General features: G+C 36.8%; 1 protein-coding gene across 1 annotated transcript in view; it reads left to right on the top strand.

Moving 5' to 3' along the window:
• RNF121 (ring finger protein 121) overlaps nt 1–24,249 on the top strand; it is a 96,895-nt gene that overhangs the window by 13,768 nt on the left and 58,878 nt on the right. Inside the window, exon 2 of the mRNA XM_003764716.4 lies at nt 18,329–18,366. Within this exon, the coding sequence (XP_003764764.1) occupies nt 18,329–18,366 (38 nt within the window). The remainder of the gene's footprint in view (nt 1–18,328; nt 18,367–24,249) is intronic.

The following is a 24,249-nucleotide window of genomic DNA, read 5'->3' as shown; positions in this document are numbered from 1 at the left end:
AGCCCTTTTTCAAATCCTTAATTTTTTCCAAATTAAAAGGAGTGTATTTTCTCCTTTTTTGACCTGAAGAGTCAAGCCCTTCAATCACAGGATATGCATTTATAAAATCAGATATATCTTCTCCTTCATTTTTTGCTTTAATTAATGCCTTTTTTAATCTTGTCATATTCTGCTTCACAGGAGATGCTAATTGTGTTAATGCCTCTCTCCCTCCTCCTCCTTCCTCCATCCATGAAGGGTTAATTGAGGGGGGAGGGTCATGAGATGTGGAATGATCTAATTTCTCCTGCTGTAAAGTATCACACTCAAAATTGTACTTAACTCCATTCTTATTTGATTCTTCCTCCTTTTTACCTAGTTTAATATTGGCACTTCCCCCTCCTGCTCTTTCTTCTTTTTCCTTATTCTAACACATATAATTTTCTAAAGCCAGTTGTTTTAAATTATATGTATTAAGTGTGTCTTTGGAAATTGAGTCAGGTCCATTTTTATTGTAGAATTGACAAAGATCCTCTTCTACTAATTTCCACTCCATTGAGTTTGGATTCGAATTGTAGTGTTTACCTAGTTGTTCTCCTACAAATTTCCACTCATTTGGACCCAATTCTTTTTCCCTAGAGAACCAAAGACATATGCGCTTTACAGTTTCTAAAAGTTCAGTGATCTGCTCCAAAATTATAATCAAACTTGCCTTTTTATAACCTTGACAATGCTCTCTAAACATTTTCCTTGAACAGAAACAGAAGGCTGTTTTCTAAACATCTGTCCCATTTTAACTGAAATACTATTTTAGCTCTTTAACAAAATTTCTTTTGTACTCACCCTAATTTCTGGGTTGAGAAGACTTTTCTACTGGATTCAGGATCAGAGGCTTTTCCACTGAGATCAGAGTCCTATCAGTCCCACGTTCAGGGCACCAAAATGTGGTGTTCTCTTCTTTTTCTAGAATATGATCATTCTCTGGGAGCAGGTTTCTTGGGGAGGTTTTCTGGAGGAAGCCTTAGTTTCAGTTCCAAGTAATAATCACCTCAAATGCAGCCAGGGATTTAAGTACAGTCTTTTATTGTCTCTTGGTTCCGAGAGCTCTTGTTGCTAGTCTTTTGCCTCTACTAGCTTCTGCCTCTAGCTCAACTCCGACCTCTGGCAATCTTCCAAACTGACTGACTGACTGAAGCTTTTTTTATGCTCTTTTAGAGGTGTAAACTCAAAGGTTGACTCCTCCTCTGAGAGTGGGATTATGGGAGGTGTGAATTTGGATATCTCATACTGAACCCTGAAATCTCCCAAATATGTGAACTAATGTGTGAGCTAATGTGCGAACTCTCAGAGGTGTTAACTTAAGCATTGTTTCTATTGATACTAGTGACTTAACACCTTGTAAGGATTTAAGGATTTGCTCTAATGTGTGAACCACTAAGTATTGTATCAATTCCAATAACACTAGGATTCTAATACATGTGGGTCTTTCCCCCTCTTTTATGATTTTTTTGGGACACAGGCCCATTAATGACAACATTGGATTGAAGAATATGCACAGTTTTATACTTGTGTTTTAAGATCAGTTTGATAGCTGACTAGAGAGGAAACTAGGGGCAAGGATACAAACCAGTAGACTTTTGCAATATCCTAGCCATGAGGTCCTATATCAGGTTGGTGACATTGTCAGAAAAAGGAGGAAAGAAGGAAGAGAAAAAGCATTTCTTAAGCAATATGTGCCACTTTGCTCTACAAATTATTTAATCCTCACAGCAACCCTGGGAGGTAAGTATTATTATTATTCCTACTTTACAGTTGAGGAAACTGAGGCAGACAGATTAAGTGATTTGTCCAGGATCACACAAGTAGGAAATATTTGAAACTGTATTTGAATTCAGGTCTTCATTACTGCAGGGCAAGAGCTCTTGTCAGTTGTGCTGTAGAGCTGCCTTTAAGAAGGAAATAGATAAACTAGGCATCTAGAAATTATAAAACTTGGCAAGTGATTAGATATGAGAGGTGAGCAAGAGTAGGTAAGGATGGTACCTAAGGGGTGAGCCTGGATGACTGTGAGGCTGGTGGAATCCTTGACAGTAATAGGGAAGCTAAGAAGAGAGCAGGGTTGGATGGGAAAGTCAAAGAATTCCATTTTGGACATGTTAAGATATATGTGAGACATCCAGTTATTGACACTTGGAGTTGTGAGACAGGTGATCAGGAGAAAGATTAGTGATAGACAAGAGATGTGAGAATCATATACATAAAGATGATAGTTAGGTTTGCAGGAGTTAGTGACATTACCAAGTGAAATAGTTTAGAAAGGGAAGGATAGAACTTGGAGGATAACCAGGATTAGCTGGATAAAGATCTAGCAACGAATACTGAGAAGGAGCAATCTGACAGGTAGGAAGTGAGCTTAGAATCATGAAAACCTGCAGAGAAAATCGTATCAAGGAGAAGAAATTGATGGACAGTATCAGTGGTGCAAAGAGGTCAGGAAAGATTAAGATTGAGAAAAGACATTGAAAATTAAAAGATCATTAGTTACTTTGGAAGTAGTAGTTTCAGCTGAATGGCAGATTAGTAGCTAAACTATAAAAAGTTAAGAAATAGAGGGAGCATCTGTTGTAGACAATGGTCTTAAGGAGTTTAGTCACAAAAGGGTAGAGACACAGAATGACAGCTAGTAATAGGGAAATTAGGAAGAGTGGAAGGCTTGGGAGGCCAAGTAGAGGGGAGGAGATACGAGTTCCATTTTGAATGTTAAGTTTAAGATGTCTCTGGGACATCTAGTTTATTATTTTTTTTTTCCCCCCTTTCATCCCTCTAGCTTCCCTTAAGCAGGCTATAGTTAAGCACATATATATCCATTCATACCCATGGACCCATACACATATATGTAGATCTATATACACATACATAGATCTACATGTATATATACATATCTACATATACTCAGATACATATCCATGCATTTTTATCCACATTTAAACATGCATCTTAAAACAGTATTAGTATGGCTGACATATAGTTTAGATTTCCCTCGATTATATCTTTAAGTTTGACTTTGTTTAAGATCAGTGATTATCATGACTACTTTTTTCCCCCTAATAAATAGCTACTGGATTCTTGATTAGATAATAACATATGGATTGAATGAACCTTAGAAGAAGAGAGATTACTGAGTAATGGTGAGTGGAAGTGGCAGTGGGAAATGAGGAGGATTATGATTACTTGGTTACTTACCAGTGAGTCAGAGTATTAGTAAAAGTGCAACAAGTGTTGAAAAGAGTGGCTATGAAGCCTGTATGATCAGAAGGGAACCAGTCTTTGTGGGTGCAAAAACATGGTGTGAAAAAAGAACAGATTTAAGATGAAAGCAGGTTTGTAACCAGTGGAGCCAGCATTCCAGAGAGCATAGTACAACAGGTCTTGAGTGACACACTGAGAAGGATGTGAACAAGAAAGTGGGAAGTGGTGAATGGAAACAAAACTTGCACAAAGACATCCAAAGTTTTTAAATCACTGGAATAGGGAGGATAAGATAGTATGGGAGTATGCCAGGCATTCAGGAATGAATTCAGGATGGAGGGAGAGCAGGCTAAACAGTAAACTGGTGGGAGAAAATGAGCAGTGAGGCTGTACCTATTCACAGTGGGGGTTCTAGGCAGGGATTTACATCATTAATTAGGTCAGTGTCAGGGTGAAGTCAGGTAGTTGTATGTAGCTGGAAGTGAGGGAGAGCATGACTTGAGTCATTGGAGCTGTAGTAAATAGAGATGTCAGGAAAAATCTTGTTTCAATAGGTCACTAATATTTGTAGTCCTAAAACGTAGCACTCAGTCCATAGTGAATCATAGAATCTCAAAGTTGGGAGGTCCCCGAGTTCATCTGTTCCTCTACCTAAGTAGGAACTTTGCTTTAGTTCCCCAGATAAGTAGTCTTCCATTCTCAAATTGAATACATCAGGTAATGTCTTCTTCATTTTGTTATGGAAGGACAAGTAAACCTTCATTATGTGATAGTGTCAGCTGTTAAAGTCTTAATTTAGTAAGCTGACATTTGCCTCTTTAATTTTCATCCATTTCTTTGGTATAGTAGAAAGAGCACTGGACTGGGGTCAGAAACTCAACATTCATGTTTTGTGTCTAGTTACTAACAAACTATGTGACTTCAGGCAACTCCCTTCTACTCTCTGGACTTAGGCTTCTTCAAGTATAACAAAAAGATGTTTGTTGATTTAGATTATCTCTTAAGGCCCTTCACAGATATGACTATACAACTTTCCTTCTTATCTTCTTAACTCTGGGTCAAGCTGCTTCCCCCAGAATACCTGATGACTAAGAAAATTGCATAACACCACAAGAAAGTGCTTTGAGGCTCATCCACTCCTGTCCACCTCTGAAAGTGGCCACATTCCTGAAAAGTACTATTTCCTGATAGTTGAAAAGTAGAGCTTTTGTTATGGAAGTACTAGTCTCATTTCAGCAATGGGAGACCTTTTGGAGCTCCCTACAGGAGAGGACTGCATTCAGTATCAGTGATTCACAATCCCTCCGAACAGGTCTTGTCTCTACTCTAATCCATCCTTCATCCTCTTTGAAACTAAATTTTTTTTTTTTTTTAAGCACATATTTAACCTATATCAGATTGCTTGATGTCTTGGGGAGGGGGAAGTGAAAGAGGAAGAGAGAAATCTTAAATAGTTTACATTTTCCTCTCAAAGTAAACATAATAGTTTTGACATTGAAGAAAATATATTTCCATCTGCACTCTAGGGACCTTAGGACTTTTCCATCTGACTTATTGCTTAAACTGCACATATCTCATAAGAAATGTGAACTCCTTGAGAACTGACTTTTTTTTTTTTGGTATCTGTCTCCTTAATATTTTGTACATAGTAAGTGTTTAATAAATTTTAATAAATTCATTCAAATACAGTTAAGGACTTTGAGTCTTTCCAAAATCTGTCACTCTCTTTTGTAGATTTATCTCGTGATATACCCAGTCCATATACCTTATGGTCTATTTAAACTGTACTTCTGCTGATATTTAAATATTCCCTTTCGTTTTCTGCCTCTGTGCCCTTCATAGTGCTGCTTTCTATCCTTGGATCATTGACCTCTTGGCCTGCTGAATTCCCACCTGTTCTCTAACTCTAACAAGTTAGAGAATTGTACCTCTTTCATGAAGCTGTAACTCCTGAGTTTCAGGGATCAAAGCCCAAATTCCAGTCCCAGCTAGACCACTGACTCTTTTTTCCTGGCCAGATCTGCTATTTCATTGGTAGAGAGAGTATTGGCTTAGGAAATTTCTTCCATCAATGCAAATTGTCATCTGCTTTGCAGTTCATAGTTTTAGGGAATTGCCTGAGACAATGTGGGATTAATGAACTTTTCGGGATCACACAGTCAGCATGTGTCAGAGGCAAAACCAGGTCTTCTGATTTAAGGGCCAGCTATGACAAGTTGCCTTTCCTCATCATCCTAGAATCACATATTTTACAATGGCCTTTTAGAGATCAAGGTTAGCCTTTCCTTTTAGGCTCTCCTTTTACATTGAAGAAAACTGACTACACTCTAGAAGAGAAAGTGACAAAAAGAATTTTTTTGAACTGATAAATGCAGCTAAAGTGCCCAGTAGGTGGAGCCACTTTTAGAACTCAGTTTTGTATATTTTTTCAATCCAACCAGATGGTAATTGATTCCTGGAGACATATGCCTTTATTTCTTTTCTTTGTTTCCATTCATTGAGGGGACTAATAGGTCAACAAATACTTTAAATGAATAAATACACATTCTTTGAAGTAAAATTTTATTTTAAATGTTAAAAAACATTTTTAGGGGAGCAGCTAGGTGGTGCATTGGATAGAGCAATAGCCCTGAAGTCAGGAGAACCTGAGTTCAAATGTGATCTCAGACACTTAACACTTTCTACCTGTGTGATCCTGGGCAAGTCACTTAACCCCAATTGCCTCAGCAAAAAAATAAAACAAAACAAAAACCCGCACCTTTAGGTCACATTTTTAGTTTTACAAAATTGCCCAGCCCTTGGATGTAAAAAATGTACCTTTATTCAAATATTTACAAAAATTTGTGGATACCATTAAAATCTTAGATCTATGCCCCTATTGAATGGGAGCAAGAGGCGAAATAAAAGGCATATTTTCACTACCCTCTGATTACATCTAGTTAAGTTGGTAAGACAGGCCCACATTCTAAAGTTTAGAGTAAGTGCTGCTTACATTGGGTTGAGAGAAGTGAGGCCTAACTGGGAGAAAAACCTTCAAAAGAACTACAGACATTTTGTTGTAATGAGAAAAGCACTGAATTTGAAAACTTTAAGGATCTGAGTTTGCATTCTAGTATATCTATTGACTAACCATGTGACAACAGACTGATCTCATGGCTATCTGGAAACTGGAATTAATAATTTCGCCTGGCCTACCTAACATGATTGTGAAGAAAGTGTTTAGTTAAACTAAGAGCATGAATTGTCATTATTGTTATTAATATTTATTATAAGAAACTGATATTCTTCCCTCTCTATATCTGATACCCATTAGCTGTATAATAATTAACAAAGTAATGCCTGAGCCCTCCTGGGTTCTGTTCGTAGGTAAACAGAATCAACTATATTGCAAATGTTTACCTACTGTTCTGGGCATTAGGGAAGAGCCAAGATTTAACATTTTGTTGATTATAAAAATCACTTACAGTTTGTCCTTAATCTCACATTGTCTCTGACCACTGAATTGTATATCTTCTCTTCCTCTAGCCCACAGTGCCCTGGATTGGTGCTTAGAGCAGTGAATAGGTAGAAAAGCATGAGTAACTGAGCTTTGAAAGCAGAGATCCCTAGAGAATGGAGCCTCTTAGGAGACCAGGTTTAGTCTGCTTTAGGTTCATCACTGAAGTCTGTGCTGGCCCATTTGATACACATAGTTCATCACAGTTTTACTACAGCACTCAGAAAAATGTAGACTGATAGATACGAATTTATTCATGCCTAGCTCTTTCTGGAACTCTTGGTTAAATTCAGTTTTTGAACTGTTTGACCTGTTGTTCTTAAATCGATTTTCTTCTTTTTCCTGGGAAGAAAATCCCTATGTATAGTTAGTTCAATTCAACTGATACCAAAGCACTTTCCATCTGTAAGAATGTCCTTGACTCAAGGAATAGAAAAATGGAAAAAAGTTTCTGTCTTCAAGAAATTTGCAGTTTACTAGGGACATTTTTACAAATAAATATAATACAAGATAGGATGTAATAAGGATGAAGGAGAAATCTAAATTTACTCTAGGAAAATTTGGAAAGAGAAGGGTCACATCAGCTGTGGAGAACTGGGAACCTGTTTTGGTTTCCCTTATCAGATTTCAATAGGCAGAGATATTTAGAAGAAGTTGTCATACACATGGAGGTAGCTGTAGAACATTTTAGAAATGTTCTCTATTATTATTAATTATTACTTTTATTCACATTACCCTTCCATAAAACTTTCTTACATTATACTCTGACCTACCTCCTTCAACCCTTATTAGAAATGTAGTAAGCATCCATATACTTTGTGAATTGTTTTTGATCCCTTTGGGGAGAATACTAAAGCTTCCTTTGCTAAGCATATTGTTTGTCAGGAGTTTAAACTTGGGCTTTTGGAACACTTAATTTTCACCCCTTACACAAGCCATTAAAGCTTTCCTTGGCACTTGTGCCAAAGAAATAGGTGCAGTCCATTGTAACATTTGGAATCCTGGTTAGTAGTCTTTGAGTACGTGACATTAGCCCTTCAGCTGCCCTTGTACTCTTTCAGGGTAATCTTTATTGCAGTTAATAGTGAGGCCAGCCTGACAGATTTCCTCCTTCCCTTTTTCTCTGGAAGGCACGCATATAGTATAGAGCCAGAGATAAGATCTTTTCTGGAAGGATAAGAGGGGGAGTGTTTTGTTTTTTTTTTTTTTTTTTTTTAATTTAATAGCCTTTTATTTACAGGTTATATGTATGGGTAACTTTACAGCATTAACAATTGCCAAACCTCTTGTTCCAATTTTTCACCTCTTATCCCCCACCCATTCCCCCAGATGGCAGGATGACCAGTAGATGTTAAATATATTAAAATATAAATTAGATACACAATAAGTATACATGACCAAACCGTTATTTTGCTGTACAAAAAGAATCAGACTCTGGAATATTGTACAATTAGCTTGTGAAGGAAATAAAAAATGCAGGTGGGCATAAATATAGGGATTGGGGATTCAATGTAATGGTTTTTAGTCATCATCCAGAGTTCTTTCTCTGGGCGTAGCTGGTTCAGTTCATTACTGCTCCATTGGAAATGATTTGGTTGATCTCCTTGCTGAGGATGGCCAGGTCCATCAGAACTGGTCATCATATAGTATTGTTGTTGAAGTATATAATGATCTCCTGGTTCTGCTCATTTCACTCAGCATCAGTTCGTATAAGTCTCTCTAGGCCTTTCTGAAATCATCCTGTTGGTCATTTCTTACAGAACAATAATATTCCATAATATTCATATACCACAATTTATTCAGCCATTCTCCAACTGATGGGCATCCACTCAGTTTCAGTTTCTAGCCACTACAAAGAGGGCTGCCACAAACATTCGTGCACACACAGGTCCCCTTCCCAAGAAGGGGAGTGTTAATGGAAGTTTTAATTTAATTGTTTTCACATTGAAGGGCAAGAAAGAAGATTAAGAATCATTTATTTCAGGAAAATTGCTTATAAAGAAATCAAGCCAAATCTTTATTCCCCAAGACTGCTTTTGGGAAGGAAATGTGGTATACTCTTCATATATCTGCTTAGGTCCAGCCTAGAAGTCCTTTCTTAACATAATTTCTCCTCATTATAGAACAGATTATTCTTATACTCCAAGCCATTTGGAGTAGATATTTGTGGAGCTCTTCTTTGCCTCAGAGCCTGTGCTGTGATGATGGTTTGTACCTGGCTAAACTAAAACAAGGCAAATTAAGCAGGAAGATGAATAGCAGTTTTGGGACTGTGCCCATTAAATAGCAGCCTGCTTCTCTTGAATGGTGTTAACTTTCTGCTCTTTGGCTTTTTTCCTATTTTTTTCTCACTTTCTTTTTCCTCTTCCTTTCTGCAATGTTTTTCATTAAAGATCACCATCTTTAATTTTACTATAATTATTTCTCCTAACTCCATTTGCTGTTAATTCTTAGATAATGAGATATATTTATAAGGAGTTTAATGTGATGCCTGGCACATTGTAGGTACTTAATAAATGCTTGTCCAATCTCCACAACATGCCAGTAAGCCTTGTGTAGTGGGAATTTTGAAATGTGTAATGGATTGTCATCCTCCCTTTCTATCTTCTGTCTTTTCCAATTTACTAATTTCTTCCTTTTGGGTTATCTTTCTGTATTTCTCCTTCCCATCTTAGCTGAACTGTGAAAAAGATACACAGTAACTTCACTTCTTCTCTTATGGTCTTCTAAACCTTGTGCAATCTTGCTTTTGACTCCATCAATTCACCAGAACTGCTTTATCCAAAGATTTCCTCATTTCCTAATTACAAAATGTAATGACCTTCCTCTCCTCCCCCAATCCTTTTCCTTCTTGACTTCTGAAACATTTAACACTGTTGACCAACTTCTCCTGAATACTTGTGCCTTTCTAGGTATTTATTTTAGTTCTCCTACCTATGACATTCCTCAGTTTCCTTAGCTATATCTTCATTTATGTCATGCTCATTCCTTTCCCTTCCGTCCCTCCCCCACGCTGAACTGTCTTTTCGCCATACACTTTCTCATCAACTTCCATGAGTTCATTTACTTTTATTTTTTTTAATGTATATTATTTCTTTATTTAAAGCCCCCTTTATAATAAAAGGGGGAAAAAATGAGAAAGATAAGAAAAGCAATAAAACAACAACAAAAAAAGGTAAAAATACTATGTTGTGCTCCACATTCAATCCCCACAGTTCTCCTTCTGGCTCCAGATGGCTCTCTTTATCACAAGTCTATTGGAATTGGCCTGAATCAGCTCATTGTTGAAAAGAGCTACATTCATCAGAATTGATCATTGTATAATCTTGTTGGCTATGTACAATGTTCTTCTCTTGGCTCTACTCACTTCACTCAGCATCAGTTCATGTAAGTCTCTCCAGGCCTTTCTGAAATCATCCTGCTGATCCTTTCTTAAAGAACAGCAACATTACATAACATTTATATGCCATAACTTATTCAGCTATTCTCCAACTGATGGGCACCCACTCAGTTTCCAGTTTCTTGACACTACAAAAAAGGGCTGCTACAAACATTTTTGTACATTTGGGTTCTTTTCCCTTTTTTATTATCTCTTTGGGATATAGACCCAGTAGAGATACTGTTGGATCAAAGGGTATGTACAGTTTGATAGCCCTTTGGGCATAGTTCTAAATTGCTCTCCAGAATGGTTAAATCAATTCACAAATCTACCAACAATGTATTATTAGTATCTCAGTTTTCCCACATCCCCTTCAACATTTATCACTATTTTTTCCTGTCATTCAGATTCTCCAGTCTGAGAGGTGTGTATTGGTACTTTAGAATTGTCTTAATTTGCATTTCTATGATCAATAGTGATTTAGAGCATTTTTCATGACTACAAATGATTTTAAATTCTTCATCTGAAAAATTGTCCATATCCTTTAACCATTCATCAATTGGACAATAGCTTGACATACATAATTTTTAAATAGCACAGTAATAATTCCATTATCTTTATGTGCCACAACATCTACTTTGTTTCTAGTTCTTTGCTGTCAAAAAAAAAAGTGCTTCTATATATGTTTTGGTGTAACAGGCTTTATTCTTATCAATGGTTTCCTTGGGGTATAATCCCAAAATGGTTGTAACAATTGCACCACACTAATAGCACATTAACATAACAGCCTCTTCCCAAATATAACTTAGAAAACTTTTAATTAATTTTAGTTTTTGTTTTCAGCTCCAGCTCAGTATGAGCTTTCCTTATTGAATGTTAGTCTTGGGGATCTTTTATAGTTTCCTTTTGATTACTTGGAAATCTGTTTTCCTAAAATTTGTGGTTTAAGTCAAGACTCTTTAACTTTCCTCTCTTTTATAAACTTTTATCATTTTCACAGCAATCTAATCCTTCCCATTTCTAAGAATCAAGTCTAGAATAGAATTTCCTATTGTGTCTAGTTAATTTAAACCTCCAACATTACTGTATTGTGCTGCTTCTTTGCCAGACTGTTGATCTTTTCTTCTTTTTCACTTTTTGTACAGGTAAGTCTATAAAATATATTCTTTTTTTTTTTTTTTTTTAGACATAAAATTCTTTTTAGTATTTAACAATGTACAGATCATTGGTAATCAATATGCACAAATATCAGAATGGACATCCCAGTTCAATAACTTTGGCTACCTGAACAAATGACATCTGTCACATAGGATTTCCTGTTCACTTGAATTTATTATATCTGTATCTGCAAAGATGTTTTTATGAGCCATCTGTCGGAACGGACATGGAAATTATCATTTTTATGAAAATTTGATGATAGTGGTATTTGTTGAAAAAGGAATTTACATGTATCTGTGCAAATATACATTCAATATATACATATATCTATCTATACATATAAAAAGCTATTTATGTAGGACTGGTAACATAAACAAGATATATTCTTAATGACAAAATCACTCTTTCTATTGTGTGGGACGGATGCTAGACCCCCTTTCCCAAATTAACTAACCAGAGACATCTTCAGGTACAAAGAGAAAGCATTTATTTAGTCCCTGAAGGAAGATGCTCAAGCACAGCCATCCCGGTTTCCGCCATGTGCTTGTGGAACCTGACTAGGTTCTGGCTTGTGGGGTTTAAAAAGCAAAAGGCCCATTTGGATAGACTAAAAGGACAGAACCATCCTTGACCAATGGTCACCAATGTTGTCTGCTCCCTGTAGGTCAGGTCACTTCCTGTAACTTCCTTAAGGGCCCTGGCTCTGGGAATGGGGATCATGTAATTTAAGCCTAATCTCATAAACTGAAAAAACTTCATCCTGTCAGTCCCATTCATCATTGATCTTCACCCACATTTTGTTGACCATGCTTTTTCTTCCTGGTTCCTGGATTTCCTCACAGGAGGTTATCTTCTTAATATATGATGCTGATGCTGTCCATCCTTCTCTTCCCCACCACTTCCCCCATTTTAACTTGTCCTGTTTCTTTCAAATAAAGTTCATCCACCTAACACCACTTTCTAGCCAAAAGTTCTAATGTCTATCATATATTGCAGCTTATCTATATATTATTATTTGACATCTTATGTTGTATCAGATTCCAGTTGCATGAGAGCAGACACTTAATGAATCCGAATTTTTTGTCTCTCCCAGCATTGGGTACTGTTTTCTGCACAAAGTTGCTACTTAATAAATATTTATTGTTATATTGAGAAATTCATTAGTTTCAGATTATGGGAGTTCCTTGAATTAAGTGAACTGTGAAAACTATCTCACAGATGGAGGATGTTCTGAAAATTGAGTGAAGGTCGGTGGTGCCTCGGCCAGATTTCTTTCTCCAGAGATCACGTGGTTTACAAGGAGTGGGACCTTTTTTTTGTGAGACTAAGTTGGGGCTACCTTGGCATTAAAACTCCCAGATAAGGTAAATTAGTAATTCTAAAGATGTGGTTAGGTTGAAATTTTTTTTCCTCATTTATGACTTAGAATATGAGGTCATTTGTCCTGACTAATAGTGAATGGGACTGATTGAATGAAGTTTTCTCATTTTGAGACTAAGTCACATGACCCCCATTCCCAGAGCAGGAAGATCAGGTTTTGAACCCTGGGTTGCAGGGAGTCACATGGTCTCTAAAGGTCAGACCCTCAGGAAGTGATGTAACCTGTGGGAAGCAGACATCATTGGTGACCATTGGTCAAGGATGGTAATGTCTTTTTAGTCTATCCAATGAAAAGGCTCAGGTCTTTTGCTTTTTAAACCTCTCCTTCCCTCTTCCCCTCACAAGCTGGTCAGGTTCCAAGAGTACATGGTGGGAGTTGGGATAGCTTCCAGGTGTGTATCTGGGCCTCTCCCTGCAGCTACTAAATAAATGCTTTCTCTCTGTACCTGAAGATGTCTCTGATTAGTTAATTTGGGAAAGGGGTCTATAATCTGTCCTTCACAATGGCAAAGATTCAACCTATAGAGAATGCTAGTCCAGGCCCCTGTATAATCCTGGTCTGTTAATTGGGCCCAGCCTCTACTTGCCTAACTGCTTTCCTTTCTGCTTGTCAAAGTTAGGAATTTAGACAAGGAAACTCATACTACTTTGGTTGCTGGGGAGCCATTTGAAAAGTTCTGAATTGGGAAGACTTAGATATGAGGCAGAGTTTTAAGAGTAACATAGCATAGTTATGTAAAATGTATTGGAGAGAAGGGGAAGTCCTGGAATACTGTACAGAATTAGGTTGGAGGCTCTATGAATTAAAAAGTAAGACATTTAATAAACATTCTTCCAACTAATGTGATAAGACAGGAAACTTGGGATTAGACAAAGTTAGGATGACTTATTGATGCCAAAGGAGTTTATGAGTTATATTTGATCCTACAAGTACTAAGGAACCACTGGGATTCATTCCCAAGGGAGAGAAAGGGTCAGACCTTTGGAAAAAATCTTAGCAGCCAAATGGAGACTGAGAGAAAATGAGAAGAGAGTTGAGCTAGGCTGTGGTTAATTGTAGTAGTCCAGGTAGAAACAGTTTTGTTGTCACTTGTTTTAGACATATCTGTTTCTCATGAGTCCATTTGGGATTCTCTTCGTGAAGATATTGAAATAATTTGCCATATCCTTCTGTGCCTTATTTTACAGATGAAGAAACTGAAGGAATAGTTAAGTAACTTGACACAGGTAGTAAGTTTCTGAGCCATATTTGAACTCAGGAAGTCTTCCTGATTTCAATCTCAGAATTCTATCACTACACCATCTAAGAAATTATAAGATTTGTGAATGTATGGGGTAAGTGGGAAGTGTGAAGAATCAAGTTTAACACTGGCATTGTGAATCAGTGTGGCTAGGAGGATGGTAAGTCAGGAAGATAGAAGAGCTTGAGAGGAAGAGAGATAAAAGTTTTATTTTAAACATGTTGATTTTGAGACATCCAGTTTGAGATGTCTAAGAGGTGATTGGAGTTCTATGACTATGGTTTAGGAGAGACACTAGGGCTGGGTGTATAACTCTGGGATTTCTCTGTAGCAATGATCTTTGAAATTTGTGGATTTATGTTATGTATCCTTAATTGGGCATCATAATCTTTTTATACCTCCCTAGTAAACTCATTATTCCACTCATCACAATGACTTCCAGGCCTTTTCATCTCTCCTTAAACTCCTTGTGACTCCTCTTTCCCCTACACTTTCAGCTGAGAAACTTGTCTCATATTTTTGCAGGGAAAAAATTGAGACCATTCACCAAGAGCTCTTTATTTTCCCCCTTTTCTAATTTTAAATGTCTTGGGTGTTAGCTTCTCCTTCACTCCTGTCTCATCTAATGAAATGGTCCTTCTCCTAACAAAGCAAAGCCTTTTATATATACAAATGATCCCATTCTGTTCTTTCTTTTCTAGCACATTTTATCCTCTGTCATTCCACATTTATTTTCAACCTATCCCTATCTACTGGCTGCTTTCCTATTGCCTGTAAACATGCCTATTTCTACCACATCCTCAAAAAAAACCTACTCCAAATCATCACTTGATCCATCCATCCTTGCTAGCTATTATTCCATATCTCTCTTCCCTCTAACTCTTGTAACTCTCTGCAGTCTGGCTCCTGACCTCATTCAATAGAAATTGTTACTTCCAAAGCTGCTAATAATCCCTTGATTGCAAACCTGAATAGCCTTTTCTCAATCTTTATCCTTCTTGACTTCTGTAGCCTTTGACACTGTCAGTCATCCTCCGTTACATACTTTTCTCTCTCTTTTAAGTTTTTGTGAAACTACTATCCTCTACTTATTTGACTGCTCCTTCCCAATATTCTTTGCTGGATCTTCTTCCAAGTTGCAACTACAAACCAAGGGTGCCCTCACAGAGTCTTTTCCTGGTCCCTATTCTCTTTTCTGTCTATACTGCAATCTAATCACCTCCAATCGATTCAACTATGATTTCTATGCTGATAATAGTCACCCAGGCGTTCAACCTAATTGTCATCCTCCACACTACACTTTCTTACCTTCCCCATATCCAATCTGTTGTTAAGGCTTGTGAATTTTAACTTTGTAACATCTCTCTATATGCTCCCTTTCTCTCCCCTAATGCTGTCATCACCATCTGCCTTCATTCCGTCATACCTGGACTATTACATTACCCTTCTGGTTCATCTCTTGCTTCAAGTCTTTCCCCACTGCAATCTATCTTCCACTCAGCTCTCAAAATTATATTCCTAAAGTACAAGTCTGACCATATCATCCTCCATTTCAGTATACTCCAATGGCTTATCACCTCTAAGATTAAATGCAAAATTCTTTTTTTGGCAGTCTTCTTATAGCTTACCTCCCTCCCTTCCCTACCTCCTACCTACTCAAATCCAGTAATCTGAGCCCCCTTGCTGTTTCTTGAATAAAATACTCTTCATCTCCCAACTTTGTGCATTTTCACTATCCATCCCCCATGCCTGGAAATCTCTCCCATTATCCACCTTCTGGTTTCCTTGGCTTCCTTCAAGTCCCATCTAAAACCCCATCTTTTTCTAAAAATCCTTTCCTGATCTTTCTTACTTAATGTTTATTGATGCAGAGAAATCAAGGACAGTTAGGATTGAGAAAAGACCATTGGTTTTGGCATTTAGATCATTGATAACTTTGAAGAAGGCAGTTTCTGGTGAATGACAAAGAAGTCAAATTGCAAAGCAATTTTGAAGATTGTAAAGAGGAAGGACATTCATTGCTTGTAGGTGGCTTTCTCCAGTTTAACTGAGAAAGGAAGAGGAGACATTTGGATGGTAGCTTAGCTCAAATGAATTGACTGATTTTTTTTTTTTTTTTTTGGAGAATGTGGGAGACCTGGACATGCTAGTAGGCGGCAAGGAGATAAGGAGCCAGTCGATAGAGGAAAATGAAAATAGAGTGAGGATTTAATGAGGGCAGGTTTTTGAAGTCAGGAAGAGAAAGGATCAAGGATATATGTAGAGATTTACCTTGACAAGAAGAGCCACCTCTCTATTTGAGACTTCCTTCAATAGAAGGAAGAGATAGTATAGGGATATATTGGAATAATATGAGATAATCAGGAGGGGAGAAGGAGGGCCTCTGGAAGAATTTGTATATGTGTATGTATAAAACACAGGCCAATGCACAATACACAGACCTTGAGGCGTGAATTATAATATTTGCTCTGTGACTTTGGAAAAGTTATAGAATTTCTCTAGTCTTTTATTTCCTCATCTGTAAAACGAAGAGATTAGATGACTTCTAATGGACCTTCCAGCTTTTGATCTTATATATTTTATGAAACAAATGTTTGGTCATTATGGAAAAAGATGACTGGGTCATGTAACAAGAACAGGAAGATAGGCAGATTATTCTAATGATATGCATGAAATATTAAAAGAACCAGAGGAGGTCCTCTAATACTTTGGATTCTAATGCTTTGGACTATACCAAAGGTCACAAATTAGAATGTTATAGGATGAAAATCAGTACATGGCTTAACAGTTTTAGTTGCTGGCTTTCTGAACTTGGACTAGATACCTTAGGCTACAATGTATTTGGCTTCATGTGAATAAACTCTACCAGGGTATAGGATGAAGATGTCTTTCCAGACTATCCTACAGGTTAATTTTAAGTTTGCTTTATGGATTTCTTATACTGAGTGAATGACCATTTTATCCAGAGGAGAATTTTGATGTTATTTAAATAACCCAACTTTCTGGTCTAGAAGGATACTTGGACTATTGCAATAGCTTTCTGATGAGTCTCTAGTTTCTCCCTATTCCAGGACATTTTCCATTGAAGCTTCCTTTCTTTGTATGGGGGGTTGGGGTGGGGGGAGGAAAAGGACCAGGAAATTGATCTACTCAAATCTAACCATGTTACCCAACCTTTTCCTGCCTCACCAATTTAATAAATTCTAGTGGCTTCCTGTCACCTCCAGGATCATATCTCCTGACATCTTTAGTTTCTTTGAAGTCCCAGCTAAAATCCTATCTTTTACTGGAAACCCTTCGTGATCCCCTTTTCTGCTAATAAACTTCTTGTGTTGATAATTTCCAATTTTCTCCATATATCTCTTGTTTACACTATGAGCTCCTTGAGAATAGGGCCTTTGAATTCTTGTTGATTATCAACTTTCTAGTCCTTTCAGAGGCAGATGGTAGAAACCAAGTCCTAGGTTTACTTTAGCATTTGAGTAGCCCTTGTGTTTCCAAGTGCTAACCAAATTTTAGGTTTATTATTATAAATTAAAGGACCAACTTTTACAACTTTTGCTTTTTATCCTGCCTTAAAAGGAGTGAAAGCAAATGTGTAGGATACCAATAGTTTCTCCCCTTCCTGACTGTGCTTTATATTTCATCATTTTATTTAATTACCCGATCAGTATCTGTGATGTAATGAAAAAAGCTCTGGGTTTGGATTCTACATACTTGGATTCATGACCTAGCTGAATCATAGTAAAGATGTTAAAATAAGTCACTTTATCTGAGCTTCCATTTTCTCATCTGCAAAGTAGGGATAATACCTGCTTTGACTATCTTACAGAATTGTTTAAAGTATCAAATGAGATGAGTCATGTAAATTGCTTTGTTTACTGTAAAGTTACCTATTTTTTTGTAATGTATGTGGTAATGTTGTAGTAGAGACATTGAGAAAAGACCTTCCTGGAAAGGGATGATATAAGAATGTCAGTAATTAAGAACCAAAATGAGTGGTGGTAGTGTAAATAGGTATGAATTTTTATGAGATCATAGATTTAGAGCTGGAAGAGACCTTGTAGTTCAGCTTTCACGTTTTACAGAAACTGAAGCCCAGAAAGGGTGAAGGATTTGACCAAATGCAAGGGAAAATGATAGATGGAAGATTTGAACTCCATTACTTCTGACTCAATAGTTATTGTACTGCATTATGGCATTACTCTGAAAGTTAAATAATTGTCTCATTATACATTTAAGGCCAAAGTGAGTGATAATATTCTTTGGAAGGGAGAGGAGAGAGGATAGAAAAATAAGGGAAAGTTTCTTGGAGATGAGCCTTGTATTTCTTTAGAGACCTTGGTGGCCATTGTTGAAGATGTATGGCCATGTCAGGAAAGTGTTTAGCAGGATTTGTCTTGTCACAGTAGTAGTAACTGTTTTTCTGGTGGTGTTTCTTTCCAGGTTGATCTCTCAGACCTGTCCCCTGAGGAACGATGGAGGTAAGTGCTGTTGCTGGGACTGTTCCATGTGATGGCCTAGTAACTGGACCTATGTGGAGCTGAACAAAATGACTGATTATCCTTATAGTGTAGTATAGTGGGAAAGCCCTAGATTTGGAGGTAGAGGGTCAGGTTACAGATGCCTCTGGTAGTCTGCTGAAGGCCGAGTACTCTTTAAAATCATGTTTTTTAAATGTATAAAATACATAGGATTACAAAAGAAACCAATTAATTTTAAATATTATCCAAATAATTCTCAAACTGGTTTATAGACCCTTATTCTTAAGGGCCCTCTGACACCTATCATTTTATATGAAACTAATATTTGACAGCAGCTTCATAGTAAACAGGCAAGCTAGATGAAATCATTTCGTTTCCTAAAGACCTCAAAAATACTAAAAAGTTTAAGATTTCTGCCCAGAACATGTGTCATTCAGTCTTTAGCAAGTTCTGTCCAGCACTTTAAGAAAGGTAGATTTTGGCTTGGTTTTGCTTTTTAAAGTAAATTTTTATTTTTTGTTTTCACATCACTTACATTGTCTACTATATCTCTCCTTCCACTACCCCAAAAAACATTCCTTATAATAAAGGTTTTTGTTTGTTTGTTTGTTTGTTTGTTTGTTTTGTACTGAGGCAATTGGGGTTAAATGACTTGCCCAGGATTACACAGCTAGGAAGTATTAAGTGTCTGAGGCCAAAAAAATTTCCACAAGACTAACTGACCTATCAAAAAGTTTGATGTTATTATATGTAGTGTTCCACATCCGAGCTTCCTTACCTTTTCAGTGAAGAATAGGAAAGGTTGGGGAAAAAAGCATGAAAATACCCTTAAGAAAGAAACAAAACATTCCATCCTAGTAATAACCCTAGGATTCAGAAATTAGGAGTTTGGAAACATTATAATAAACAACTTTTTAATAATCAGAGTTGTCTTACTATTTAGTAAGCATTTAATGCTTTTATATGCAGGGTACTAGATGCAAAGAAAAATAAATGACAGTCCTTGTCCTCTGAGAACTTTCATTTTCTTGAAAAGAATCATAATTTCCAGAATATTGGAAGTAATAAATAGTCCATTGTATTTTATACTCCTTAGGCCTCGGCTTGTCCTAACATGTTGTATTAAGCTTTTAATAAAACTTAACGTGTTCTGGTAAGCTATATGAAATCTTTATTCATTCAGTTGTTAATATTCTCCTTCCATTATATACCCTCAAAATTATTTTGTATATTTTTAATTGATTTAAACTTGTTACACACTTGTTTCCTTCTCACTAGAATGTAATCATTTAAAGGGTAGATCATTTTCCTTTTATTATTTGTATCTCTGGTGACTGGTACTGTGCATTTCATATAATTAGTGATTAATAAATAATTATAATTAATAAAAATGGCAAACAATAATTAATAAAATGCAGTTTTGAAAGAATAAATCAAGGTGAAAAGAGACAGATTTAAAATTGAAGTAAGTAGTAAGAAGGCAGAATGAGCTGCCTCTGGGTAGTAGCTTTCTCTTAGTATTTAGGTGAAGGCAGATCAACCATTTATTGGGAAATGTTATATAAGGAACTTTTTGTTAAGTATGGTTAGGATTGGATGTTTTCTGAGAGTTTGCAAAACTGGGGGAGGAGGGAGGTGGTATTCAGATAAATATAACACAGGGTGGAATGTGACCAGGCAGAATTACAGTTAAAATGCTGTAGGAAATTTTGAGGAGGGAGAGAATACTTTCATCTGGGAAACTTAGAAAAGATTTCACAGGGAAGATAAGAAAAGAATTCTTAAGTGCAGAGATAGGAAAAGAATGCATTCAAGAAATAGGAAACAGCCTGTTTAAGTGAAATTAAGTAGGAATAAAGTTTTGCATTTAGATTAAATAGATTAAATAGGGTAGGAAAGGCATGACTGGAAGAACAACCTGAAGAGATACAACTCCTAAAGTGAATTAATGCTGTATTTATAGGATAATGACCAGGTCATGGTAGTTAATAATTCTATACTTCTCTTTAATACTTAAAATACATCTGGAATATTGTATTAAGTTTTCCCTTAAGAGAGACATTGATAAATTGAGAGAAAGCATGATACAATAGGAAAAGCACTGGAACCATCCTTTTATTTACTGACAATATGATGATATAACTTATAGGGAATCAGCAAAAATGTTAATTGAGACAGTTAATAGCTCCAGCAGAGATGCAGGCTATAAAATAAAATTCATACAAATCAGCAGCAGTTCAGTATAATAACAAAACCTGAAAACCAAAAATAGAAGGGGAAATTCCATTCCAAATAACCACAATATAAAAATATCTGGAAATCATATTTTCAAAGCAAACAAAAGAGTTGTATAGATTCAGTTACAAAGTGCTTTGTACAGAAAGAACTTTGGTAAGTGAAAGTGAGGAAGCAAAAGTGCAAGATTCCAAACCTTTAAATTTTTACGCAATCTAAGCCAATTGCCTAACAAATCAGGATCAGTAATCTTCCTCAGCTTTGGCACTGGCCTCCAAATCTAAGGAGGCAGGGGAAGGAAAAAGGAAAAGAAAAAGTTAGAAATTGGACACTGGTGTAAGTGTAAAGATTGAGAGATGGAGTGTAACTCAGAAAACAGCAAGGAGGTACACAGTATATAGAGTGGAAGAAAATGTAGAAACACCTAAGATAATAGAGGATGGTCTAGAGTGGGGAAATTCTTGAGGTAGAACTAACCCCCAGATCATAGTCTAGACATAGGGCCTTTACCAAGGTAGTGGCAGTGTTAGAGAGGAGGGAATGTTTTGAAAATAGAATTGAAAGAATTAGTAACACATTGGCTGTGGGATATGAGAGGCAGTGAAGAGTTGAGGATGATTGAGATTGGTTGATTGGAAGGATTGTGATACCTTTAGTAATAATGGAAGAGGGGAGGGTTTTAGATTGCTAAGCTTTAAGATTTCTGTGGGACATCCAGTTCTAGATATCTAATTGGCAGGTGTTGTCAAGAGAAAAGTTAGGGCTGGATAAATAGATTAGAATATTATCTCTTAGAAATGCTTGAATCAATGACAGCTGATGAGGTCAGTGAATGAAATAGAACAGAAGAGGACTGGGACAGAGCCTTGGGAGTCCTAAGGATATCCTTGGCATAATCTTGGAAGACATCTTCTAGGATAAAATGAAGACTCCTTTATTTGGTATTTAACAATCTGACTTCAGGCTATCTTTGTATACTTACTCCCTTCTGCAGCCTCTGTTAAAAGTTTACAAAGAGGTTTAGAAGGATAAGGATTAATTAGATTTGTCAATAGGTCATTGATAACTTTGGTAAGAGATGAGGTTGGAAGCCTGACTGGAGAGAATGAAGAAAAGAATGAGAGGAAGGGAAATGGGGACACTTGTAGATGGCTTTCTCAGGGAGTTTAGACATGAAAGGAAAAAGAGATAGAGGCCTGATAAGTCATCAAAATGGATGGATCTAATGAAGCTCTTATGAGGATAGAGGAGGCATGAGTATGTTTATGGGCATTAGGGAAACAGTGAGTAGATAGGAGAGATTGAAGGTGAGAGTGGAGATAATCATAACTTGGAGTGCATTCAGAGGAGGGTGACAGAATCACAGGATTTACAATATAACAAATGTTTATTATGCCCTTACTATATACAAAAGGCTTTTCTACCTCCTAAGGAAGATGCCAAATTACAAAAGACACTGTATCCCAAAAGAGGATTAAAATAATATACATAGTGAGCACAGTAAAGTAAATTGACAGGACAACAGTAAAACAGTTGAAATTGAATGCTATAAAATGTCATGACCAAGGTTGGTCCCATATGTAATGACCGTGTATTTTAAAATCAGCTGGAGTCAGGAATTCAGGTTAAAGGAAAATCTTCAATCTTTATTCTCAGTAGAGGTGAAGGAGGATCGGAGGTGAAGGGGGGATCGAGATAGCAATGTGTGCAGCCCAGTCAAGATGCTAGCCAGCAGTCTCTCCCCGCCTCTCTTCCTGCCCCTCTGCCTCCACCCACCAAAATTGCCATTTCCTATACAACACATCAGGACTTACACAAAGATTGGGCGGGGGCCATTCTTTCTCCAAGCATATATATTAATAGAGTATGGTCCAATTACTATTTAGCCTCAGTGCATCAACTCGAGCTTCAGCCCATTACACCCATAGAAGTGTTATGAGGAGATACCGGTCCCCTACACTCCTTCTTTGCAAAGGTGTGTGGGGTTGTGGGTGTAAAATATTTTTCAGTGCATTTGGTTATTTTTGTTGATTTGGGGATTTTTCCCCTCTTTTTTTATTCTCCATACACAGTACTAGTTCTCTGGGAGGGGGAATTATTGGGAAATACTAATATTATAAAAACAAGATAGCAGTAAAAAAATTTTTTTTGTTTTGTTTTTGGTGAGGCAATTGGAGTAAAGTGGTCACATAGTTAGGAAGTGTTAAGTATCTGAGGCTGGATTTGAACTCAAGCCCTCTTGACCCCAAAGATGGTACTCTATCCACTGACTGCCCCTAAAATTTATTTTTAAAAAATATCAGTGATGATTCTGAGATTAGCTGTCAGATTACAACCTTGTTGACTACTAGAATGATATTGCCTTTAGCAGAGAAATAAGAAAATTTGTAAAAGGAAGATATTTGGGGAGAAATAGTTAAGAGGTTTTTTTGGTAACAGTAAATCCTGTGTTATCCCTTTTATTAACTTTCTGTTTCTTTTAAAGTTCCTATCTTATAGGTACCCAAATTGATAATCTTGGAGTCATCCTTAACTCTTCATTCATAAGCTGTGCTAGCCAGTCAATTACCAAAATGACTTGTTAGTCTCTGTATATATATTTCTCATGTCCATCTCCCTCTCTGTTCATATAGCTACACTGTTGTTCAAAACCTCACCATCTTTCTCCTAAACTATTAAAATAGCTTTCTAATGAGTCTTCCTGCCCTTCTCCTCTCCAGTCCATCTTTCACACAGCTTCCAAAAGGCTGTTCTTAAAGCACACATATGATTGTCACTGCCCTGTTCAGGAATATCCAGTGACTCTCTGTTGCCTTTAAACCACAGACTCTTTTGTTTGTATTTTTAAAGCCCTTTTTACATTTGGCTTCAGACTGCTTTTTCAGACTTGCAAGAAATTACTCCCCTCTATTGATAGGTGTCCACTCAGTTTCCAGTTCTTTGCTGCTACTACTACAAACATTTTTGCACATGAGAGTCCTTTTCCCTCTTTTATTATCTCTGGGATATAGACCTAGTAGTGACACTGCTGGATCAAAGGGTATGCACAGTTTTATAGCCCCTTGGGCATAGTTCCAAATTACTCTCCAGAATGGTTGAATTATTTCAGAACTGCCAACAATACATTAATGTTCCCATTTTCCCATATCCCCTCCAACATTCATTGTTATCTTTTCCTGTCATCTTAGCCAATCTGAGAGATATGAAGTAGAATAATGGAAGAACAGTCTATTGGAGAAGATGAGATATAATGGGATTACTTGAGCATGTAGAGGGATTTACATTGGCTTTTATGGAAAAAAAATGAATTTTTAGAGTTGTTTTAATTTGTGTATCTAATCAGTAGTGATTTAGAGCATTTTTTATATGACAGAAACGGCTTTAGTTTTTCATCATCTGAAAATTGTCTTTTTATATCCTTTGACCATTTATGGTCATTCCATTCCATGGGGAATGGCTTATATTCTAAATTTGGATCAATTCTCTAGATATTCTAGAAATGAGGCCTTTACAAACTGTACATACCCTTTGATCCAGCGGTGTTACTACTAGACTTATATCCCAAAGAGATCTTAAAGAAGGGAAAAGGACCTGTATGTGCAAGAATGTTTGTGGAAGCCCTCTTTGTAGTGGCCAGAAACTGGAAAC

This window comes from Sarcophilus harrisii, chromosome 3 (genome assembly GCF_902635505.1).
Source record: "Sarcophilus harrisii chromosome 3, mSarHar1.11, whole genome shotgun sequence".
NCBI classification, from domain to species: domain Eukaryota; kingdom Metazoa; phylum Chordata; class Mammalia; order Dasyuromorphia; family Dasyuridae; genus Sarcophilus; species Sarcophilus harrisii.
Note: the sequence above shows the minus strand (reverse complement) of the source record. Positions and strands in the feature narration are given on the sequence as shown.